Source organism: Cygnus olor, chromosome 3 (genome assembly GCF_009769625.2).
Source record: "Cygnus olor isolate bCygOlo1 chromosome 3, bCygOlo1.pri.v2, whole genome shotgun sequence".
Classification (NCBI taxonomy): Eukaryota; Metazoa; Chordata; class Aves; order Anseriformes; family Anatidae; genus Cygnus; species Cygnus olor.
In genome coordinates this window covers 39,368,510-39,390,823 of record NC_049171.1, presented here as the reverse complement: position 1 = coordinate 39,390,823, position 22,314 = coordinate 39,368,510, and the positions used below count along the sequence as shown (strand labels likewise).

The 22,314-nt window shown below is 39.6% G+C and overlaps 1 protein-coding gene across 5 annotated transcripts; it reads right to left on the bottom strand.

The window, feature by feature from the left end:
• Positions 1-128: 128 nt before the first annotated feature.
• On the bottom strand, positions 129-22,161 carry CASP8AP2 (caspase 8 associated protein 2). 5 transcript variants are annotated; one of them, XM_040552138.1, is made up of 10 exons: positions 21,492-21,840; positions 21,011-21,091; positions 19,064-19,164; positions 18,483-18,767; positions 17,821-17,895; positions 16,576-16,691; positions 11,713-14,237; positions 6,271-9,232; positions 4,501-4,600; positions 129-3,128 (listed from the first exon to the last, which is right to left on the bottom strand). In XM_040552138.1, the coding sequence occupies exons 5-10, from the start codon at positions 17,848-17,850 to the stop codon at positions 3,072-3,074; spliced, it is 5,790 nt and encodes a 1,929-aa protein (XP_040408072.1). In that variant the 5' UTR covers positions 17,851-17,895; positions 18,483-18,767; positions 19,064-19,164; positions 21,011-21,091; positions 21,492-21,840; the 3' UTR covers positions 129-3,071. The 5 variants fall into 5 exon arrangements, 3 of the variants coding, with proteins under 3 accessions (XP_040408072.1, XP_040408070.1, XP_040408071.1); XM_040552136.1 differs by lacking the exons at positions 18,483-18,767; positions 21,492-21,840 and adding an exon at positions 21,927-22,161; XM_040552137.1 differs by lacking the exon at positions 18,483-18,767 and having other exon boundaries at positions 21,492-21,839.
• Positions 22,162-22,314: the final 153 nt, after the last annotated feature.

Genomic DNA, 22,314 nt, shown 5'->3' with positions numbered 1-22,314 from the left:
AAGACTGTAATTCATAAATAAAGGATGGTTTTATATGGTTTGTTAAATTGTTCAGTTTCTGATCCAGTCACGTTCACTAAAAAATAAGCAGTCTGTAATTGGAGCAGTAATTGTACCAGAGCAGCAGCTGATTGCTTCCACGTTTATTGGCCAGAACATCAACAGAGCTACTAATTCATACAGTCTAACAGAAGTCAATTTTAATGCTGCTTCACAGCATTTGTAGTTGTCAAGCCATTAGAAAACAGTTCTGGAAAATGTTTTCATTTACCTGAGGTTTCACAAATAAGACTGTAGACTTACATACAGTACTTTTTGCATATATGTACCAAAACTCTTACTGAAGAAATAAATTACAAACAATGGTACAAAAGCACTCCAAGCCAACTTTTGTTCAACAAGAACATAACTGTGTGGATTTTACAGATTTATTTTTTGCATTACTCTTACAGTAAGCAAACTATTTAGTTTATACAAAATAAACCTGGAGTTTTATATAGTTAAAAAAATCATCTTTGGCTAAACAAAGCTCTATATTTATACATATATTTATATATATATATATATACACACATTAGATATTTTACATGACCATGTAGGAACCTGTACAAATACTTACAATAGACAGAACATTAAAAAAAAGTGTCATAATTTACAAAATAGGAATCCAGGTCAGAACCAAAACAGTCCCATCCCCTCCAGCCTGTACAGATAAGAAAGTAAATAAACACAGACACGGAATAAACAATTTCATAATAAAATACTGTCTGCTTTTCTGAGACAGAGAGGAAGCACTTAAGTAGTGAGGCTACTTCCCTCAGTGCCTTCGATATTGTGCACTTTTTGATCTATAAGGATATGATTAAAAAATACTCTTACTAGAGTCTGATTTTTCTTCAAACATAAATGCCGCTCTGCAAGCCGACTATTCTGAGAACAGATTTGGTTAGATCTAAATCTCAAGTAAACAAACAATTGTCACAAACTTTTGTTAAGAACAAGCATGGGTAGGTACAGAAATCCCCAACGATATCACTAGGCCTTGCCTACGTAGCTCATCCGATCATCAAAAGCAAACGTTATAGAAGCAAGTATATATGATGGAAGACTGCCAGAACAGGCATTATAACTTACTCAAGTAATTCCTTTTAACAGTTTCCAAAGCACTGCCTAAAATGAGACTATACACTGTCTGGCAGCACGACAGTCGGTTCCACCGGTCATGTTTACAGTATTCCAGAGGTGTCAGTGGCAACATCACCGATGAATTATCTGATGGTTTATTAGAGTGAAAAGTCGGTCCCGTTAGTTACTACGTCTCGGGAAGGGAGCCAAAAATCATTATGCTGAAACTGAAGGAGTGTTCATTGGGTTCTGGAAAAAATAATTTAATCCAAGTTCAGAGGCAGTGCATTTAAGTGGGCTAGTCTCAGCAGCTGCTCTGACCGAATAAAGACTACAGCAGTTCTGATCCTCAGTACCGACTAAAACCTCACATATCACTGAATACATAATAAAAGCACGACCTGTGCAACCCTAGAGGGGTGGAAAAAGAAAGCTTTTTAGAAATTTGGGATAAACCAGCAATATGTATATGATGTGTGTGTGTGTGCATATAGAAACACACACAAACTTTTAGTATGTACTGGTGAAACTGGAAGCCTTTAAAAGAGTCCTTTAAAAACAAAAAATACCATGAATTTCCAAACCATTTGTAATGATAGATACAACCGCTGTCAAAACATGTCAAATTGTCAAGCTTTTGAAATTGCTTGTTTTTACAGAAAAGTTTTTCTCCCGATTAATTACTATACAGTAACTTTTTGTAAAACTGTAAAAGTCTGTTTCTAAATTAATAGTAATAATAATAAAAAACTATATTTTTTTGAAACAGAACAAAATGTTCATTATGCGGAAGACCTACGAACCTAAATTAGCTTAACTTAAGCACCTTTCCCAGACGTAGTTTGGAGAAGATAAATCAGCCTTTTCCAGATCAAAAAAAGAAAAAAATCCTTTTTTTTTTTTCTGAAAGAAAAAAAATAATCTGCTATACAAAATGCAATACTAAGTCTTTTTGAATATCAGCAGAACTGCGAAGTCTTTTAAACTTCAAGATGGTTCTTGATAAATGAACACTCATCAGTCTATTTCACAATTTAAAAGAAACTGAAGAACTGGTCACTGCATTAATGACTGGCTTCATCGTCTCACAGCAGCTGGGATTCATACTATTTGACTTCAAAAACCTAAATGTTACGAGTCTAATCTAAGCCAACTGTCTAGACTTCCTCCATTGTCAATGGAGACAGATGGGTACCCTCAGAGAGAAATTCATTCATCTCTTTCTGTTGAACAGGAGACATTAGGAAGTGGTTTACAGAACATGTTTAAAGTTGAAGACAAACCCTACACTCTGCTAGATACTCTCCTCGAAACCCACTAATGACCAACTGATGGAACAGTAAAGAGCGACCTATTCCTTACCAACAGAATCTGATTACTAGATAAGCAGCTTCTGGAATTACTGAATTATTGGAATCAGTGCCTCGACTTGCTTTAAAAGAAAAAGGCCTAACTTCTTAAAGTACCACTTTTTGTGCTTCAACATGACCGTAGCCTATCTATTAGTCCCTAGGATTACTTACCAACTGGATTCCAAAGAACTCTTAACTTTTTAAAATCATGTTTTGATATCGCCATATACAGTACTTCTGCCAAGATAAGCAAGAGCTACCATTTCCACTTGACTGCACGCTCGCCCTTGCTCACAGAATACATTGAACCAACAGATGTCACTCCCCTGAAGTGATATTGCTCCACTGGTACGTGCACATTCTTTCTCAGCAGTTTGCTCCTGATGTTTCCTCTGCATTACTCTGTTGCTCTGATAAAAACATTTCAGAGGAAACACGGACAGAGAGGTAATAATTAACAGTGCATCAGATTTACCAAACTTAGTACTCTGACTTGGATACCTCCCGCTAATCCTACACACGAATGCAGTGGTTATTGTCCATCATTGCTGGTAACAGCTAAACCTGTAACCACAGAGCAGTTGGATGGTAAGTTTACTTGCACTTGGATTTCTTGAACAGCTTCATTAACTGCTTGAATCTTTCTGAAACCTAGCGGAGGACAAAAAAGGCACATTAGTAAGGCCCCGGATTTCCATACTAAGACAAACTGATCTAACAGCGTAAGGTTTTAAAAAGGACCGTTATTTTGTGCTTCTTGTTTGCTTCCATTAAGTTTTAAGGGGAGAATTTTAAGAGCACCACAACCATGTTAACTGGATTTGTACTACAAAGGATTGAGGAAGTCTTCCTGCATGCACCTTTGACATCTGAAATAGCCTCCACGTTCATCTCAGAGGCCACTAGCGGTTTAACACGTTTCTTTCCTACCAGTGAGAGGGTTTGAAAGGCAAAAGACAAAGGCTTCAAATCAATTGGACTTGAATTTTGCTTACTCACTTATGATTCAAATGAAAAAAAAAAAACAAAACCAAACAAAACCAAAGCCTTATTTTGTGCTACACAAAAAGCGCACCTTATTGGCTATTTTCTACCCTCTTGTAGAACTGTTGTTTCAGGTATTTACAGCTCACGGTGCTGCAATTTGCCTCCTAGGAATTTTACAAAACTGGTCTGCAGATGAGAGTCCAACATTTTTCTTTGTTCCTCCAACACAACCTATACAGCGATCTCATTTGGTTATAAGCTAGCATTTCTTAATGCAATATGCACACTGCTATAGAATGGCTGCCATTCACTGAAGAGGTGGGTGGAAAGAATGGCATAAATACACAGATAACACTGTTTTATATATGTCAACCATCCACCTGAACAACTTCTAAATCCCCCAAAGACTCTGTAAGCATACAACAGAACATCCTCAAAGCCAAAACCCAAGCACGCAGGATTTCCTAACTTACTCAAAGGGCGGTATCTCCCTTTTTAGAGTTAAAGGACAGAAATTAAGATAGCAATCCAAGACAAGTACAAAGTTACATGCAAACCTCTGGAAACAGTCTACATTGAATGTGTCCTTTGAAGTTTCTTAATTAAAGAGGAAAAAGGAAACATTTTAATGAAAAACGTCCTTTTCGTAAAATCCGAGTATTTTTATAGCTCTAATTATTTTCTAATTTATTAAATGCACGTCAAGGCTATTGGTTTCTCCAAATTACATTTCTTTATCTTAGTGCTGATTCAGCACCAGAGTCCTTTTGCCCCTAGCCTATCACTGAATGCAGCAGTATCAAGGTACCAATCAAACAGATACTGATGAATCCCAGGACCATAATACTCTGTTAATGTGTATTTTTAAAAAGCAACATCTGGGAGAATCAGAGATTGATTTTTCAAGAACTCCCCAAAAAAAGGCATGAGGGAAAAACAGCTCCAAATTAACAAAGATCTCCAAAGGTCTTTGTTCAACTGCAATCATGAAAATATCAATGTAGTTGTTATCAAGAATAAGAATGGTAATACCTACCTGATTGGGGCTTTTGTTCAGCCTAGTGGCTAAGGAAACAAAGGTTTTACTTGATGGTCCTTTTCTCTGACATTCCAGTAAAATTTCTCGGTCGTCATTTCTACAGCAAAAATGGATTTTTAAAGTTTTAAGACAGATTTGCACGTGTGCACAAACAAAAAAAAAAATACCTACATGAATATATAAAATTCTGAATGCTTCCGAACTACAGAACATGAATTCAAATAGCAGCAATGAACTGATGGAGGACTCCCCCCTCTACTGGCACAGAACAACGGAGTCAGTATAAATAAGCAAGTGGCAGTGAGATAATCCTGCCCTTCCTAACAGGATTATTAAAGGAGTTAGCCCCAAACCAACATCATTTAAAAGACTTTTATGCTTCTAAAGCAGAAACTTAAAGTTCAGTTGTAAGGAACTCCTGAATTCAACAGGGGCCAGTAGTCTGAAGCAGACTTGCCTCAGTTTGCATGGCTAGGCAGCACCTTTCACCAAAGGCCCACAGAAGTTCAGAGACTAAACAGAGAGATGTCTGCCTTCTGTAAGTGGCTTAATACAACAAACACACAGAGTATTTCTCCAGTTCAAATGAGAAAACAGGACTAGGAGTCTATTCATAACTGTGTCACTGATTTGCTGTTGGCCTTGTTAATCAGTTTAGGTATTGGTAAAATGTATACAGACACTATCGTTATACAGTAGCTACCACGTATCTTTGGTTGGAATATACTGTATTCAATAAAATCTATTTAACTTCCTCCATTTCACAGAAAACCATAATGTTAGCCTAAAATATTGTCTATTTAAATAGCATAGATCAAAGATGTACAAAGACCGAGACAGAAAACAGTCATATCCACAAGGGAAATTTTAACAGTATCATCCTCTCTCACTGCTTTGCACGTTAAAAATCATATTAGCTTTTATAGTCTTTTTTTCCTGAAGGATTTTATTTAAAAATGCTACCCCAAAACTTACTACATGTCTGAAGTTTACTTCAGAAAAATGTCTGTCCTGGATCTTTCAGGAGCCTCTATATACGCTGTATATACAGCACGTGTTTCCACACAATACATCTGGGCTGAATGGTTGACACTCCACGAATGGAGCACACTTCTGCGGATGGAGCAGCGGAGACCCCAAAGCAGTAAACTGTTGGCTCTCGTGCCTTCTCTCAGTGGGGGAAATCTTTGGCCACTGTCCCGGCACCAATGCTCCCAGGCCTTGCAGGAACATCAAAGACTTCCACCCCTGCAGAGGCTAAGTGCAATTTTGGGGCAGGAGAGCCAAAAATTGCAGAAGGTACAATACAGTAGAGGTCTTGTTACTTGAGCATACAATCTTTAAAAACAAAAGTAAAAAATCCCCATGCTTTGGTAGATTTGGGTAAGCGAAGGAATCAGTTGCAACGTATGGAAGTCTTACTCTTTTTATGGCACATCTGATTTAACCTACCCGAGAAATAATGAAAAAACGTTCTCTTCCAAAGGCTGCTACATGAAGTAAGTTCATTTCTTAAGTTTGTTTTCCGCTGGACAACAAGGGTGAAACAGACTTTGGTACTTTTCAATAGTACTCTAAGGAAAGAAAGCATTTTCACAAAGCCATCCTGCACAGACAAACTCCTACACCGCTATTTGAAGAAGGATACAGAGCTGCCGAATAACTTCAGCTATCAGCTAAATATCCTCTTTTTCCCACTTTCCAGTGAATTACATAGCTTAAAAATACCAAAGAAAAGAAGAAACAGATCAAATAGGAAATTATTACCTTGTCCAGGAAACTACTACTTCTCCCTTTTTTTTAATGATGTTTTTGGCATACAGACTAGGCGATGACGCACACGAAGCCAAAGGAGAAGAGTCTTTGTTTTGCTGCAACTCATTATTCTTAGTGTAACATTGTTTGTGTCCCAAATTTATCTCTTCAGATTTCGCGTCGCTTCCCTCGCTCTCTTCACCCACTTCTTCTGTTTCTTTTCGTTGCCTTTTTGAGTTGGAATTCTCTTTGACAGCCTCCTTTTTACGTTTTTTATTAGTTTTGTCATCTATGCTTATTTGGGAACCCACATCAGTATTCAAAGTGGGTTTTTCTTCAAGATTACATTCGCCTGCTACAGTGTCATTGGAAAGCTCTTCTGTTAAGTCTATGAATCCATCAGAGCACTCTTCCAGTTCTTCTTTTCTATCACAGATCTCTGAGTTTCCTGCAGGAGCTTGCTGACTCCTGTTATCTGCAGCAGATTCCACTACAAAACATGAAGTTTCTTTAACAGCATCGTCTGTTAAGTCTATGCAGGACCCTGCACCGCATCCAACAGGAAACAAAGCTTGAGATTTAACACCTGTTTCATTTAAGCTTTCAGATACTTTCAATTTGTGTGTCTGAGATTGCTCAGAGCCTTCATTTGAGCTTTCAACACTGCAGTTATCTGCGTTTGAAGGTTTTCTACAGGGCCCAAGCAAGACAGGAGTTCCTTCCTTTCCAGTGCTACTGTGAGGCTCCCTTAGAGGCTGAGGCAAGGCAGGATTTTGCTCTTGTCCAGGGCTAGCATAAGGCACCTGATCCGCCTTAATCAGATCGGGTTTGACAGTTTCCAGCACGGTGGCAGCTACGACACTCTGCCTGCCCCTGTCTTTTTCACCACTTCTCACTTCTTTGTCATTCTTGGCTGAGGATGCCCGTGCCTCCTTCACTGAAGCCACCTGATCAGATGCTGCTGCGACAGACGGCACCGCACGCCTTATCTTCACGATAAAATGATCGTTGGATTTCTCCATGATTACTGCTTGCATCGGTAGGCTGGGGCGACACTGAAAGCCAGGAACAATCGGACGGCTGGTCCACGATGACGAACAACTTGATCTACTGCTCGAGTTATCGGATTCTAAAGCCAAGTGAATGTCTTGTTCCGTGGCATCCTCCTCTTCAAGAAGCGCATCTTCGCTGTAATGTGCGCTGAGGACACCCTCGGGAGTTGAGCCAGAATTACTCTCGGGCTTTAGGAAGCTAAGGTGAGCATCTGATTTCAAAGGTGATGGAATCGTCAAGGAAACAGCCAGATCTTCGAGGAGGATAGAAGAAACAAGCGATTTGTTCTTTTGTAAACTGCATTCATCTTCTTTGCACGAAGTCACCCCTGTAGGAACCTCAAACATGCAGCTTTCATCCAGTACATCCGGATCGACAGACATCTGAAGCCTCGTTGTTAAAGAGGGAGCTCTCATGGGTGAAACAACAGGCCAGCTGACATCCTCCACCGATCGAGATTCCACAGGAACCTCCTTCGGAGCAGCCTCTTGCACTAGCTCAGCAGCATTACTTCTGCACTTATGACTATCTGAAAACTGTTTTTCTGGTGTCCTGAATTCCCACTCGTGTCTGTCAACGTTGCTACCGGCATTTTTTTCCAAGAGATCAGAACCTTGCAGCAAGCTTTTGAAAATTTCACCCATCTGAGCATCACTTACAAGATTAAACGTAAGACTGGATGCTTGCTGTTCCGTGAGCAGCTCGTAACTAAGATCAGACTTGTTAGCATCTCTGGATAGCTGGAATCCGTCTTTTTCATGTTTTACACCCTTCAAAGGAGTGACAGTGCCTTGCAAATTATTCTCTTTAGAGGGCTGCACTTTGGTTAGGGAATTCCTTGTGTTATCAATGGAGTTGAGACATTTTGTAAAGGTGGTTTTTGGTGCATCTGTTTTATTCTTCTCGTGGTGACCCTTAGCTCGCTGATAATCCACAATGTGCTTCGAAAGGATATATTCTTCAGGTTTTTGAGATCTGGCTTTCAGAGACTTGTTTCTAGATCTTTGTACATCATTTTTATGGCCAATTTTGTGTTTTTGTTTTCCTGTTCTTTCATGCTTCCCTTCCTCACTCTCATTTCCCACCTTTACCATGTCACATTGTTTTACAATGATTCTCTTTATCTTGTCAAATAAGTAGTCAAGCTGTTCGTCTACAAATTTCCACAACTGTTTTTTCATATCTGATACTTGTTGTTCAAAAAGACGGTCCACTATTGCATTCTTTTTAACTTGCTTAAGTTTTGACTCTATAATATCACATATATTCAATTTTAATGTCTCACCTAACGTAGACATTTTGGAAAAGTTCAGGTATTTTATTAATGACGTAAAATTTATGATAGCGGATTCGATAATTCTGTGAAAATGCTGAACTGGGAAGTGCACCTTGAACTTCATATAATTTTTCCTCATCTGTTTTCGTATAGCTCTTAGCATCTGCATGATTTCTTGTACACTTGAAGGTTCAACTATAACTTGAACTATTTTTTCAAGACAAGTGATGCTCACCGTTTTATTTTTCTTCATATCCTTTGAGGATCTGAAAACCTGGTTTTTATGCCTCTCTCCATTCTTCTTTGTACTTACTTTCACAGCAACAAATTTTCCATTATCTTCGCTGCAGCACACAGTTTTGTTCTTTTGATTCTGCGGACTGCTGGTCAAATTCCGTGTTTCAGGAGAAGTTTTTGGTCTTGAAATTTTTGGATTTTCGGAGCTTCTTTCTGGTTTAGATTTTTCTTCATCTTCATCACTACTTACGATTTCTCCTTCTTCTATTTCATCTGAAGAGATACTCAGCTGGGACTCCATCTCTAGGTGTTCATCAGACATGCTAACCGGCTTTTGATTTTCTTTATTTACCTCCTTTGACAAACTCTTTGAGGGGCAGACGATGACTGCACCTTCAGGAATTAAATCTAGAAAAAGAAAACAGTTTGCCAATCACCATAAAGAATGCGATTATAAATAGGTATTTTGAGAAAAACAGGATCCTATTCTGTAAAGTGACTGTTCAGAATGGTTAGATTGAAATTGCCACTGACAACTCAGGGAGTCTGAGCTTCAAAGGGCAAATAAGGACTTGTCATTTCACCAGAGACGCACGATCTATCTTACAAACATATCCATTGAAAAGAGAAAAATCTGTAAGTTTCCATCAGTTTTGAACTTCTTTCCACTCACTTTAACGACTTTTATGAGCACTGCACAAGCTGAATTACCGTTGACATCATTACGGATTAACATTTGCATACAATACTTGGTTTTCTTTAAATAGTTTTACAATGAAAACAAAATGAGCAGTATGAATACCCTATTAGTGTCAGCATTCAGCTAACTTTTCCCCCACTGACAAAAAGGATCTACTTAGCCCTTCAAGTCTTCCAATACACTAACTTACTAAACAAAAAGAGAGGCCCATTATAGTAGGCGCTGTACACATGATAAACTCCTGTTTCAGTTTTTGATGCATTTAAGATTACCAGCACCACGAAGAAGCAAAGCAGGATATGAAGAAAAAAAAAAGTTTGTTTAAATTTGGAGAAAGCCTCAAGTTCAGGTTCCTGAATGACAGAAATAATGAATGAGATACATGAAAGGAAAGGCTGAAAGTTCTGCCAAATGTAGAATGCCTTCCTATTAAGTTTATGTCCCACCTGCGAGTTTATTGTTTTGTATTTTTGAGATCATTAAATATGTATTTAATAATTATTTTAAATCCAAAACAAACACTTTTGTTAAGAAAACTAAGCAATTACAGTTAGCTACAAAGCAGCATATTACAAAAGAAGAAAAGGCAAGCTAATTGCCAGCGTACAAAAAATCCACTGAAATGCTTGTGTATTGATTAATGAGTTTCGCAGCTAATTATAGGCTTGTTGGACACTCTAGTTCATAAAACTCCTATGTTCAATCTCACATAGATTAGACTGCTTAACGACCTCTAACAAACATTTCATCTTATAAATGATCCTATCTAAATTTCCTCCCATAAAAAAAGTGAACTTGTGATTAACGGTTTCAAGCAGTATTTGAAAACGTTTACACGGATTCTACGGGAGCAAAAATGTACTTTTTACTGCCTCCAATCCAGTCTCACAAGGATCGACACCTCAAACTAATCAATGTCATGCTTTGACAAACTAGAGCACAAAATGAAAGTGGTCAAAATGCACAATTAATATATGTCCCCCCTTCCTGCACAAGGGAGAGATGGGAGTGCTGAATTTCAAGGCCAAGAGAAGCCACAACGTCCCATCAATTCAGCAGATGCAGAACATTTGACAGGCATATTACTAGTCAGATCACAAAGGAAACGAGGCATCTAACTTCACAGACGAAATCACTGCGCTGTGACATGGTAACAAGTTCTGGACAGGATTGGCTCCTCTAATAAGCAACCCAGGGAAACAGCACAATATGAGAAAAATACTTCGATGTGACGTTCAACTACTCTGCTCCCAAGTCACCCCAGACAGTTCAAAGGATACAAACCACTGCATGAGTGAAACAAACCGCTAAAGCAACTCACACTTGAGAGAGTAGCTTTCTGAAGTATGAGAGAGAGAATTTGAGACCAACCCACACTAAGATTCACAAAACAAAGCAAATCACAGCAAAACAAAGGTTATAACCTGAAACATAAGAAAAAGGGTTTCAAGGTCACTCTCCGATTCCTCTTCTACTAGGAAGTCAAAATTTCCAAGAAAACTTTTTATTAGTTGCAGAGCATTACAGGAAGCTTTAAGAATCACACAAGGAAAAGATTTAAATGTTGAGTTCAGCATTTTCTCTTCCTTTTTGTGCTGCCACCATATTTTATCTCCTTGACATCTTGTTTAGGAGTCAGCTCTTACTTGATTAATGGTGTATCCTAGTGTTCTCTGATTTGTTCGACTTTTTTGCCCCTGACTGCCTCATAGTTATAAAATATACCTTAAAACTCACAGTGAAATTCACTCAAATGTAGAGTTCTCTTAGCTGACGGTCTCAGGTAATCTTTCCAGTTTTCACACAAATAAATACTTGAAAGAATACGATCCTAATTAACTTTCGCCTCTAAAATTTCAGAGAAATACCTAATGAGATACAGTCAGAAGCAACCACAATTACGAAGCATACATATATGATTTTTGAGAAGTTCGTAAATCAACTCTTATTTCAACCATTCAGCGTTAAGCAGTAACTCCAATTTTGCTTGCCCCACAGTTCCATTGACTACAACCTTGACTGTAGCATTAAACAGTTCCATATAAACAAAAGGACCATTACGACTTGAACAGCTAAAGAAGCAATCTGTACTGAGAAAGCAGTTAAAAGGAAGTCATTTCTGCTTTCCATGAATGCCTCTTTTAAGGCTTTATGCCTAGAACAAATTAGAACACATATATACAAATACCTTTGTTATAACTCTTCCCAAGACCTTTGCAGGGACTTTCCATCCTAAGTGCTTTTGCCAGAGGGCGCATCGGGCTGTTCAGCGGGCTGATAGCTTTCGGGATGTACCTCAAGTGATTGAGATCGATGCTCAGTATTGAACTGTCATCATCAACAGGTACCGGGTTGGTTTCTCTCTCTTTAGTTCTAGGGTACACCTCGCCGCTAAGAGATGTTGTTGTTGTACTGATTTCAGTGAAGTCTGGCTCCAGACCACAGGGATTCTGGTCGAGCAATGGTGCATCTGCATCAGTTACCACAGTTCTGTCAGGTGACTGAGATGTACTCATGCTCGTCTCACAGACGGTCTTTTCCTCAACAGGACACTCCAGATTTTCTGCAGCCAACTGATCACCATCCTTCACTACTTCCATTAAAGAGTCTGGTTTTGTTTCATTGATGTCACCTGCAGCCTCACAGGACTCCAAGTCACCAGAACTTTTGGCTTCCAAGTCCCCTAAGCCAAGGTTTTGAGAGCCATGGTGGTCTGCTGAGTTTTCTGTGGCAGCAGCTAGCCATGTTTCATCTTCCTCTTCTTTCGCTGTTGCTGACTCAGGAAGGGTTCCCATACTTTCGCTGCGCGGTTCGGACTGTGCCACTTCTGCTGCTGGCACGTTATCGTCCTGCCTCACCCCTACTGTCACAGGCAAGTTTTCACATTGTGCCACACTCCCTGCCACCTCCAGGGAGGAAGCTTCAGGGTGATCCAGATCCATCACGGCCACTGCTGAGGCTTCTGATTCAACCGGACCACAAGGCTCTGCTGCTGCTGACAAGGTTTCAGCCAGCATCTCATCCGGAACCAACACCTCTGCTGCTCCTGGCAAGGCTGGGGACTCTACCTGGCTCGCTACCGGTTCTGGTAAGGTTTCAGAGCTCACTTCACTAGTTGTCACTGCTGGCAGTGCTTCAGGCTGCGCTGGGTCTGCTGCTGCTCCTTTCAAGGCTTCATTTTCAGAACTGACAGAAGCAGGCAGTGCTGGTTCCACGCTGATTTCAGCTGTGCCGTCCTGAACTTGTAGCGCTGAATTAGCCTGCTCTGCAGGAGCACAGTTAACAGGGTGGGCAGAGTCTACCATTTCTGCCTGCAGAGTGAGCTCTGCAGTCCCCTCATCTGCGGCCTTTTGGGAAAGTGTTTTACGTCCATCAGGTGGAGAAAGGCATTGTTTTTTTGCAGGAGAGAGCGTTAAATTCAGCTTTTCCATAAAGCTAAGTTTTAAGTCCTTGCTTTTTGTCACAGCGTGATCTTTAGTTTTGGAAAATTTATGGTCTTTTAAACCATCTGCTACTCTCGATGTTTCTTCTGACTTAGAGGACTTGTTTCTTTCACTTTTTGCAATGTCTGTACCCTTCTTGAATTCCTTTGCATACTGGTGAGAAATCTCTTTTGTAACTTTTCTTTCATTTCTAGAATGTCTATTTTCATCCTGATTGTCCCTCTCTCTTTTCCTTTTTTCTTCTGTTCTGTGCTTCTCTGATTTGGAATGTGCTGTTTCCCATTCGTATCTACTACTGTTTTCCTTGAAGCGTGCATGTTTATGCTCTCTGCTGCTGGAATTAGAAGGTGAGGACCTCCCTTCTCGAAAGCTGTGATCATTTGCTCCCCTGTCTCTCTTGCAGTCAATGTCTCTTCCTTTTCTAGACTCCTCCACGCGACATTTACGTGATTCATGAAGAGTCTTTGAATGTTCATTCTTTGAGTGTGGACTGCTCCCTCTACCAGACCTTCTTGGCTGCTCCTGTAGCTTTTCATTTGGTTTAATTTTTTGGCCAGAGGTTTTTTCGTCTTTATCATGTGTTTTCATGTCTTTTTTAATCACATTTGGTGATCTCTCATCTGCATACAATTCTCTTGATAGACATCTGTCTTTACCAGTAGCTTGTTTCTCCCAAGAAGAAACGCCCCTTTCTACTCTTCTTTCTATAGCCGGGCTGCTTCTGAGTTTTATGCTCTGACTTTTTTGTTGCAACTCATTTTTACTAACCTTCTCGGAAAGGGTCTTCAGCTTTTGATGAGGGTCTGAATTCCCCTCTTCACTATCAACACTGTTACAATTAGCACTGTTACCAGTGCTCTGATGTACTTCTCTTTTGTATTTGGTGACATTTCCCCTACTGTACTGTTCATCACTTTTCATTTCTTTTTTCTCCTTTCTGTTATCCTTGTTGCAACTGTGCTCATGGTTTGGTAGACATAATCGAGCACCATCGTTGCAGAGCTCTTCAGGAGGGTATCTCAGTACGTATGGAGTGTTTCTTTTTTCGGAGCTAGACTTCCCATTGTCCCCAGTATGAGATGAGTAACTGTGGTATATATCCTTTGAACAGTCATTTTTCACTCTGTGTTCCACCTTTACATTGTCACCTAAGTCAGAAGGTCTGAATTTGGATTCTTTAGTTTTACACATCTCTGAACACCGTCCATTAGTTGACCCAGGAAGATACGCTCTGGCGAAGCTACTTCGATGACTGGGAAATTCTGATAGCCTGTTTATACGAGGAAAAAACATACCTCATCTTAGTTTTGAAATTTATTTTAAAGTAACTAAAGCCAAGTTACAGTATCTCTCTACAAACTTGTCATCCTTTCTTTCAGCTCCAAGTTGAAGAAAACACGGGATAAAAGAAGTTAAATAATTTCCACTAACGCACAGTAAAATAATATAATTGGGTCTAATTAACACTTTTAGTAATTTAAATTAATATTTCGTTATCCAGCAAGAAGAGTCTTTTGCTAGGAAAAAGTTGTTCTTTACATACCCATGGTTTGCAGTATTAGTGATTAAAAAAAAAAAAAGGAAAAAAAAGAGCAATTCAATAGTTTACTACTGTGCAGACTGGCAGCCAAAAGAACAGGCACACAACCACGCTCACCCTACCCACCGAGAAAACAAAGTACTGAGGTTGAAACTTGCTGCAAGCTACAGAAAGCAAGTAGTAAACTACAATAATCGAGCCTCATCAAGGCCAGGTGCTACTGCTGCAAGGTCATCGTAAGAAAAAAAATAAAAATAGAAAATTACAAAGGCACACGTAGTCTGTATAGCCTGAACTCTTACTCGTTACTGCAAGCACTCACTAAAGTTACCTCACCAGAACAAAAAATGAGACATTCCTGCCACGTTCAACAAACTACTTCATAAAAAGGACATGATTAAAGGCAATGGTGACTTTCTTAAACAACTTCCGCTATTCTCAAAAGAATCACAGATTGTGTCTAATCCATGCAGAAGCAAACAGAAGTAGAAGTGATACTAAAAAATGACAGCAGCAAACCACCTTTTAATTTAGTCAAGCATAAAGTAGCAGTGTCCAATTGTAAGAAATCAGTTCTTTACCTCCAATACATAACAGGATTGGTTTTGCCTTTTAAAACTGCATGCTCCTTTTGGAATGAAACAGTAAATTTAAATATGTAATAATCAGCTTATGCAACTGGCTATATTCCAAAATTGTGCAATTGTGTGATGAGAACTGAGCTTCACATTGAATACTGCAGCTGTTGTAATCCAAAGCCCTTTCCTATATTTTTGTTTAATTTTGAACTGTACTGTCAAGAGTTTGCCATTAGATTTGTATTCATGAGTGGTGAATGTAATTGTATAGAATATTTTATGTGATAAACAGTAACAATTTCCCTGAAAGACATAATCTTTGAAGCAGCCTTCACAGACAGGCTACCGAAGGTGAGCTAATTTATTACAGACCATCCAACAGGCAAGGCGTATGTCTAAGACCTCCAAGTGCCACTTTCCTCATGATTTTCCACAACAGATGCCTCCAAAATAGCTAGGTCAAATACCTCATTCAAGAGTTTTCACCACCATCAGCAGGTACTGCAACGGAGTCTGAAAAATCTTTAGTGACAGTGAGTATGCAAAACAAGAATATACTTCAAAAAATGTAATTTGGAACACCAAATACTATGCTCAAGGCGTGAAAGTGACAGTTACTGTATCACGACCAATCAACTGAAAGAATGACACAAGGTAAAACCTCTTGGCTTCAATCTGATAACTTCTCATTTTCTTGATTTGGAAAAAAAATGGCATAGTTAATACACATACAGCCTCTAGCAGGATAATAGCAAATGAACCTTCTTCTTCATGACATCTTTTGGTGCAAGAAAGTGCCAAATGGTCAAACTGAAACACAAACAAACCGATGATGTGGCTGACATCACCCAAGTGACAAGCAGGTGACCTTGCAATAAGCTAGCGTCCTAAATCGTGGACTATTACTTTGGTTTCAATGATTCTAAAATCCTTACACTCAATTACTGCATACTTAAATATTTCCAAAGCTTCCTTACAGTAAGATTAGTAGTACACAGAAATGGCAAAAAAAAAACAAACCTCTAGCTGCTGTCCTCCACCACTGGAGAGAGGATTTTCACATCTTGCCTTGAAAACCTTATATAGTCTCCTTATTTATGTTCATTGACTATTTGAAACGTTTCATGGAATTCATCTGTCTGCGACTATAAAATAGAGCAGTTCCAAAGCTGACCCATGCAAAATATCCACTTTGAAACATGCAAGATTGTTAGATAACCCAACAGGAATGGGTGATTAAACAAATCAAACAAAAAAAAGAAGTGACCGTCAGGCAAACAGTCACCCTTTGTATTCCTCCTTGTTTTCTCAATTAGAAACCAAAGACCCCACCAAGCAAAAAAAAACCACACACCTATTTTCTCAGATACACTATTGCAAAACTACTCAGTTATTTAGTAGGTAATGATTTTACTTAGAATACACACAAAGTTTGTAAGAAGTATATAAAGGCGATCAGACAAAAAGCAAGTTCTGCTGTCTAGCTGTACCTTTGATGGAGATTACTGATTTCTTCATCCTTACGGTTAATTTCCACTCTTGCTGTTTTGATAAGTGCTGAAATATTCTTTTTAAGAGCTTGGTTTTCATTCTGTAGAATGATGTTCTGTTTTTTAAATAAATACAAAAAGAAAGTGAGAGGGGTAGGGAGAGAAGGAAAGAGAGAGAAAATAAGAATTAGCTTAGGAATCCAAATATGTAACAAAACAGTGCAAAACAATTGTTAGAAAAAGTCCTACAGTGACAGGAGAACAAGAGAAATGTTTTGGAGAAGTCTGAATTACTAAGATTCAAAGGATTTTTAAAATTATTATTACTTTTTAAACATCACTCATATTTCTGCTCCCGTTTATGTTCCAGGTAGTTACTCAGAAAAAAAAAAACAGAGCTAAAAACCTACAATCCTCCCTTTTGCTTCGTTCTTTTACTCGTTTTGTTGCTTTCATGGTCACTGCATCAAATGACAGATGTAGCTTTTAACAGCTTTCAAGATATTGAGGGAAGGTATCAAACACAACTTCGGGTGCTCTATCATTCTCACATTTCTAGACACTTTGTTCCAGAAGCCTGTCTGTCAATCCTAGAGACAGCCCTTCTGTCAAAAACTGTCCTCAGCAGAGCCTGCTCAGAGAAGCAGACAAATTTTGCAGGAAACAATACAGAAGTGTCATAGAGCAGAAACTGCTTCCTATTTCAAAGCATAGGATGTTTGGGACTTATCTGTAACACACAGTAGAGCACGTAGCAGAATTGCCCAAGGTAGTCGAATTATATGGGATGGCACAGCACGGGGGCACTAGCTCAAGCTGAAGACAAGTTCAGCCTTATCAAAATGGCACTCTGCCGAACACAGATATCCTCTTCCAGTTCTAATGACAGCTCAGGTTCCTTGCAACCCACTTCCTACTGCATTACAGACAGATTTTTATCAACCAGAAAACCATGGATTTTTCCGATAAAGTTATTTAACACGCTTATTTTTTAATCAAGGAGACAGAAGGTAACTTTTTAAGCAATTCAAGTCTTACTGCATGCAACCTTGTAAAACAAGTCACCTGGTGATTTTGTCACACGATATCCTAACAACTCTCCCAGCACCTATAGAGGTGTTCTACAATCCATCCATGTAATGGGTTAATTCTAGAGAGAATATGAAATTAACTCTCTCTCTTTCTAAGCAATATTCAGTTTGCTTTACATAAATCTTGACAGCATTGCCCTTTGAACTACAGTACCTGTGCCTGTATTTCCTTGAATTTCTTCATCAACTCTTTAATTTGCTGTTGACATTTTCCATACTCTGCCTGCAACTGTCAAAGAGAGAAGAATTCACAGTACAGAAGTGGACTTAATCACATAAAAAAGTGCCTCCCCCAGATTTAGTTTGTTAACACAGCAACTAATATTACGAAGCTCTGTTTTTCCAAAAATACATCTCCAAAGCCATATTAAAACAAAAAGCTTCAATACACTCCAACGGGCATAAAATTCGCTAAAATGTCACAGACATTCAGATAAGAGGGAACCTATGTGTGCTTGCCCAACAGTCAGGCTAGAGGGTAACAGGAAGCCAAAGTATTGTGAAATTAAAGACAAGATAATTGGGAAGCAGGAGCTCTCAGAGCCCTACAGATGGGAACGTGTTTGTCAGATTTTATATAATACAAAATAGGAAATAGGAAAAACATGACAGAAAGTTAACTAAAAAACAGACTGCAAAGGACATGTTCTCGTCGAGATCACGAAATTAAATAAAAAGCATTTAGTGCGAGCCCTTCTTTAAAATTAGATGTCTAAAAACTTTCACACAAAAATGGACAACTTCCTTATTTGCCGTTTTTGACAGTCAATTGTTTTCAAACTTCTGAAGCGACATTTTCATCATTTAGCAGCTTACTGGATGTTTCGCTCCTGCTTCTCCTCTAGCGTATATCTGTGGATGCTTTTCCCTTTTACTCTGAATCTTGAGTTTACAGTTAAAATGTGTCTTATTGACCAGGACACGTGACGCTGCATGAGCAAACGTTCTGCTGATTTGCTAGAAGCAGTTATCTACTGCATAGTTGTCTTCGGTCCTGAGTATACACGAGTTCGATTCATGCCCTATTTGCATTAGTCTGTTAAATTTCTTGGGTGACACATCAAGACCAGCCTTGTGTCAGAAGGTTGAACAAACATTTACCTAGAAAGAAATCCTGGTAAATTTCTCCGTAACATAACTGATACAACTTGCATGCAAAAGGATGCTAAATGAGAACAGACCATGCCACAGACAGAGCGAAAGATTCACTGATTCTGATAAACTTGCTGACAACAGCTTATGAACCAACTCTTGGTTTTATTCCTTTACTTAAAAGTGGTTTCCCTATTTTCCCAATAACGCGAGCGCACTGACAAACATTTTTGCAAGTTACAAATGAAAATTGGGAAAAAAAACAACAGAAACACTAAATTTATTTTTGTCACATTAATACCCACCTCATTGTAAGATGCTTCCTTTGCAGTTCCTTCTTCAATTAAGATCTCATCAAACAAGTTTAAACTGTTTCCAGCTGGTGTAGAATTTGGAGCAGAGTTGTCTGTAGAAAGAAAAAGAAATTACACAACGGAATTTTCCCAGCTAGACTGCACTGTGTCACCAAGGAGAAGACAGGACCTAATCAAAAGAAATTTCCATCCTGAATTTCAACATTTGCGTTAGTTTTATTGGAATTATGGGATCCAATTTACATCAACATGAAAAGCAATGATGAAAATTAAAGTTCAACTGAAAGCACCACGTTAGAAAAATTACAGAATACCTAACAAAGATGGGTGCATTTTGTGACTGACTGATAAGTTGTTTTGAGTCAAAGTAGAGCCACCTCGCAGTAAAGCTACCTAATTTACAAAGCATGAAGGGCTACACCTAAGCCGTGATGCAAGGTTCCACAATTCTAGAGCCACCAGGTAGCAGAAAGCTAGAATAAATATGTACATCCTACAATTCGTTCAGCTTTTGGCCAGACTTGTCTTCGAAATATTTGCAGTTGAAAAACATTTTTGAGAAAAAGAAAACTCAGTTGCCAGTGACCTACAAATTCACAAACACAGATTACTTGTTCAGAATAAAATGGGAGGAGGAAAGAAGGAAAAGAACTACTGTAGAGTTGGTGTGGAGTTGAATAGCACGCTTCTTCTGTTGAAGAAATGTTCTATGCTGCTTCACAGTCCCTCACAAATGTGAACTCCCTTGCTTTAGTTCCAAAGACATGAAAAGAAAAACAAAAAATACACCCAAATTACTTAGGTTAACAGTGCTCTTTCCTCAGCGAGCCTGTGTGCTCTGTTCACCTAATACACATTACTGACAGGACCTGATTTACAACACCTCTGAAACACGGATGAATTTACAGTCAAATAAACGAAGTAAGCTATCAAACCTGTGCTTCAATCTTTGGATGATACTGTAATGCAAAAAGTATTAATGCATTGCAAGAAGAAGTGCAAATTACATCTGTCACGTAGCAAAAATCTCACCAATCTTCTTTTTAAATTAAAAAAAAAAAAATCCCTCAGAACTAAACCATATCAAATAATTTGTAACGGGGGAAATGGCTGCATTTTGTTACCTTACTCCTCCCCTGCATCTTTTACTTTTACACAACAACGTATTTCAGTACCTGAAATATGGACTTACACATCTTAAACGTGCTAACAAATACAAAATGGAAAACGACGTACAGACGCCTTACGGCTACAGGATGCGGTATAGTCCTTCCATAAAAATTCAAGGCATTCACAGAATAAGGTCAGCAGAGAAACACTTTGCTTAAATACCAGAAACTGCGTTTAATTAAACTGGACTTTAAGACTCCTAAAAAAGAACACATTACGGGCCCATTTCTTTCTTACCTTAAATGAAATTATGGTGACACATAAAAGAGGAAAATAACTTACATTAGCATGTGAAATTACTGAGAATGTAGCAAAAGGTCAAAAGGACCTACTGACTGTACTGTATCACACAGTGATATGTTTTGGAGCTCTCATTGGTGATTTAGTGATCAGTGACTGTTGGCTCTGGTCCTGAAACTATTTAAAAAACACAAAAGGAAGGTGCATTTTCCAAAGTAATGTGTCTTGTAGCGAGGCACAGAGCTGAGGTTTCTCTGAGCCCTTCTATATGCCCCAGGTCTCTTAAAATAGCCAGCATCACATGAGAACTATCCTATAATTCATTTAGCTAAAACATTTAAGAATTCTCAGCTGTATTTATACAGACCATAACATATATGTCTTCAGTTTAAACAAGTAGAACACTGAAACATATATCAGCCCAGCTAAATATAAACTTGATGCTAACTGTTGCCTTGCTTGAAACCAGCCTAGAAAGCACAGAGACTACAATTCTTCGAGCCAGTTAGGGAGATATGTTCAACCTACCAGGAACCGTCAAGCCATTGTCCAAGCCATCGTAAATATCCACTGAGCTCTCATCACCTTCCTTGAAGGGGGAAGCTTCAGCTAAAGAAAAAAAAAAGAAAACCACAATGTACCAAAGTAAACATTTAATAAACTCTAACTTTCTCATAATTACAGGTATGATCCTAGGGTACTACAGAAGAGTGCTAGTTGCAGTTGCTATGGAGAAAAAGTTCTTTAGTCACCAAGGAGCAAAGATCAACTCCTACATCTTAGAAGAACCATACATGAAGCAAGTTATATGGCTTTAAATACAGGTAAAATTCAGAATTATAAACTGGCAAAGCCAACTTGGTCTGAATTTGAAACTGATTTCTAGAACACATTGAACCCAGAAGTTGTATCACTCAGAAGCACAGATGAAGAATTGCTATCATAAACCAAGTACTGTTAGAAGAACTATTTCTCACGAAGTAACAGAAGGCATTGTAACAGTCCGTACCACAATTCAGAAAATTTCCTTCAGTTTGCCAGCTATTCACACGTTAACTGGTTCTGTAAAATGGTTTCAATGCAAATTTCCTCAGCCTGTCTTCCTGTCTTTTTTCCAAGGCCTCTATGCCACTCTCATCTCCCGTATCCGAATCTCTGGAGCAAATACCGTTGCTGTTAAGAAAAGCACCGATATCCCCAGACTTTCTGAGGTGAGGAATCTCACAAACGCGTCAGGTGAGTCAAATGTGGGTGAGCTGCTGAGCTGGAAACGCTGTTAGAGCACCCTGGCTGCTTGTGCTAGGTCAGACGTTGGTGAATTCCTCTTAAAAATAAGAAATAAAGGAACAAAGCCCTTAATGTGGCTAGATATACGCTTCGCTGGGGGATAATGGGGGTTAAATTACACACGATAAAGCAGAGGTGAGCGGGCTGTTGACCTTACCGTCGCAGCGGCTCCCCGGCCCGTCCTGCCCCGCCGCCATGGCACGGCCTCCCTACGGCCTCCCCATGGGGACGGAGGCGCCGCAGCCGCCTCAGCAGCCCCCAGCCCAGCCCCCTCGGCTCCGTCCGGGGGCGACACCGGCGCCCGGCAGGGCACGGAGGGAACCGGGTGGGACCGGGGGGCGCTGCCCGCGGCCCGCCCGCTCCCAGCGCTCCGCCGCCGCTCCCTCCGCAGGCCGGGCGCTGAGGTGCGGGGCGGGGGGGGGGGGGGAAGGGGGCAGCCAACGGCGGCGGCCGACGTCAGCGCGGCCCGCCCCCGGCACCGAGCGCTTGGCGCCAAAGCGGGGAGCGCCCCGCCCCGCCCCCTTCTCCTCCTCGGGACCTAGCAG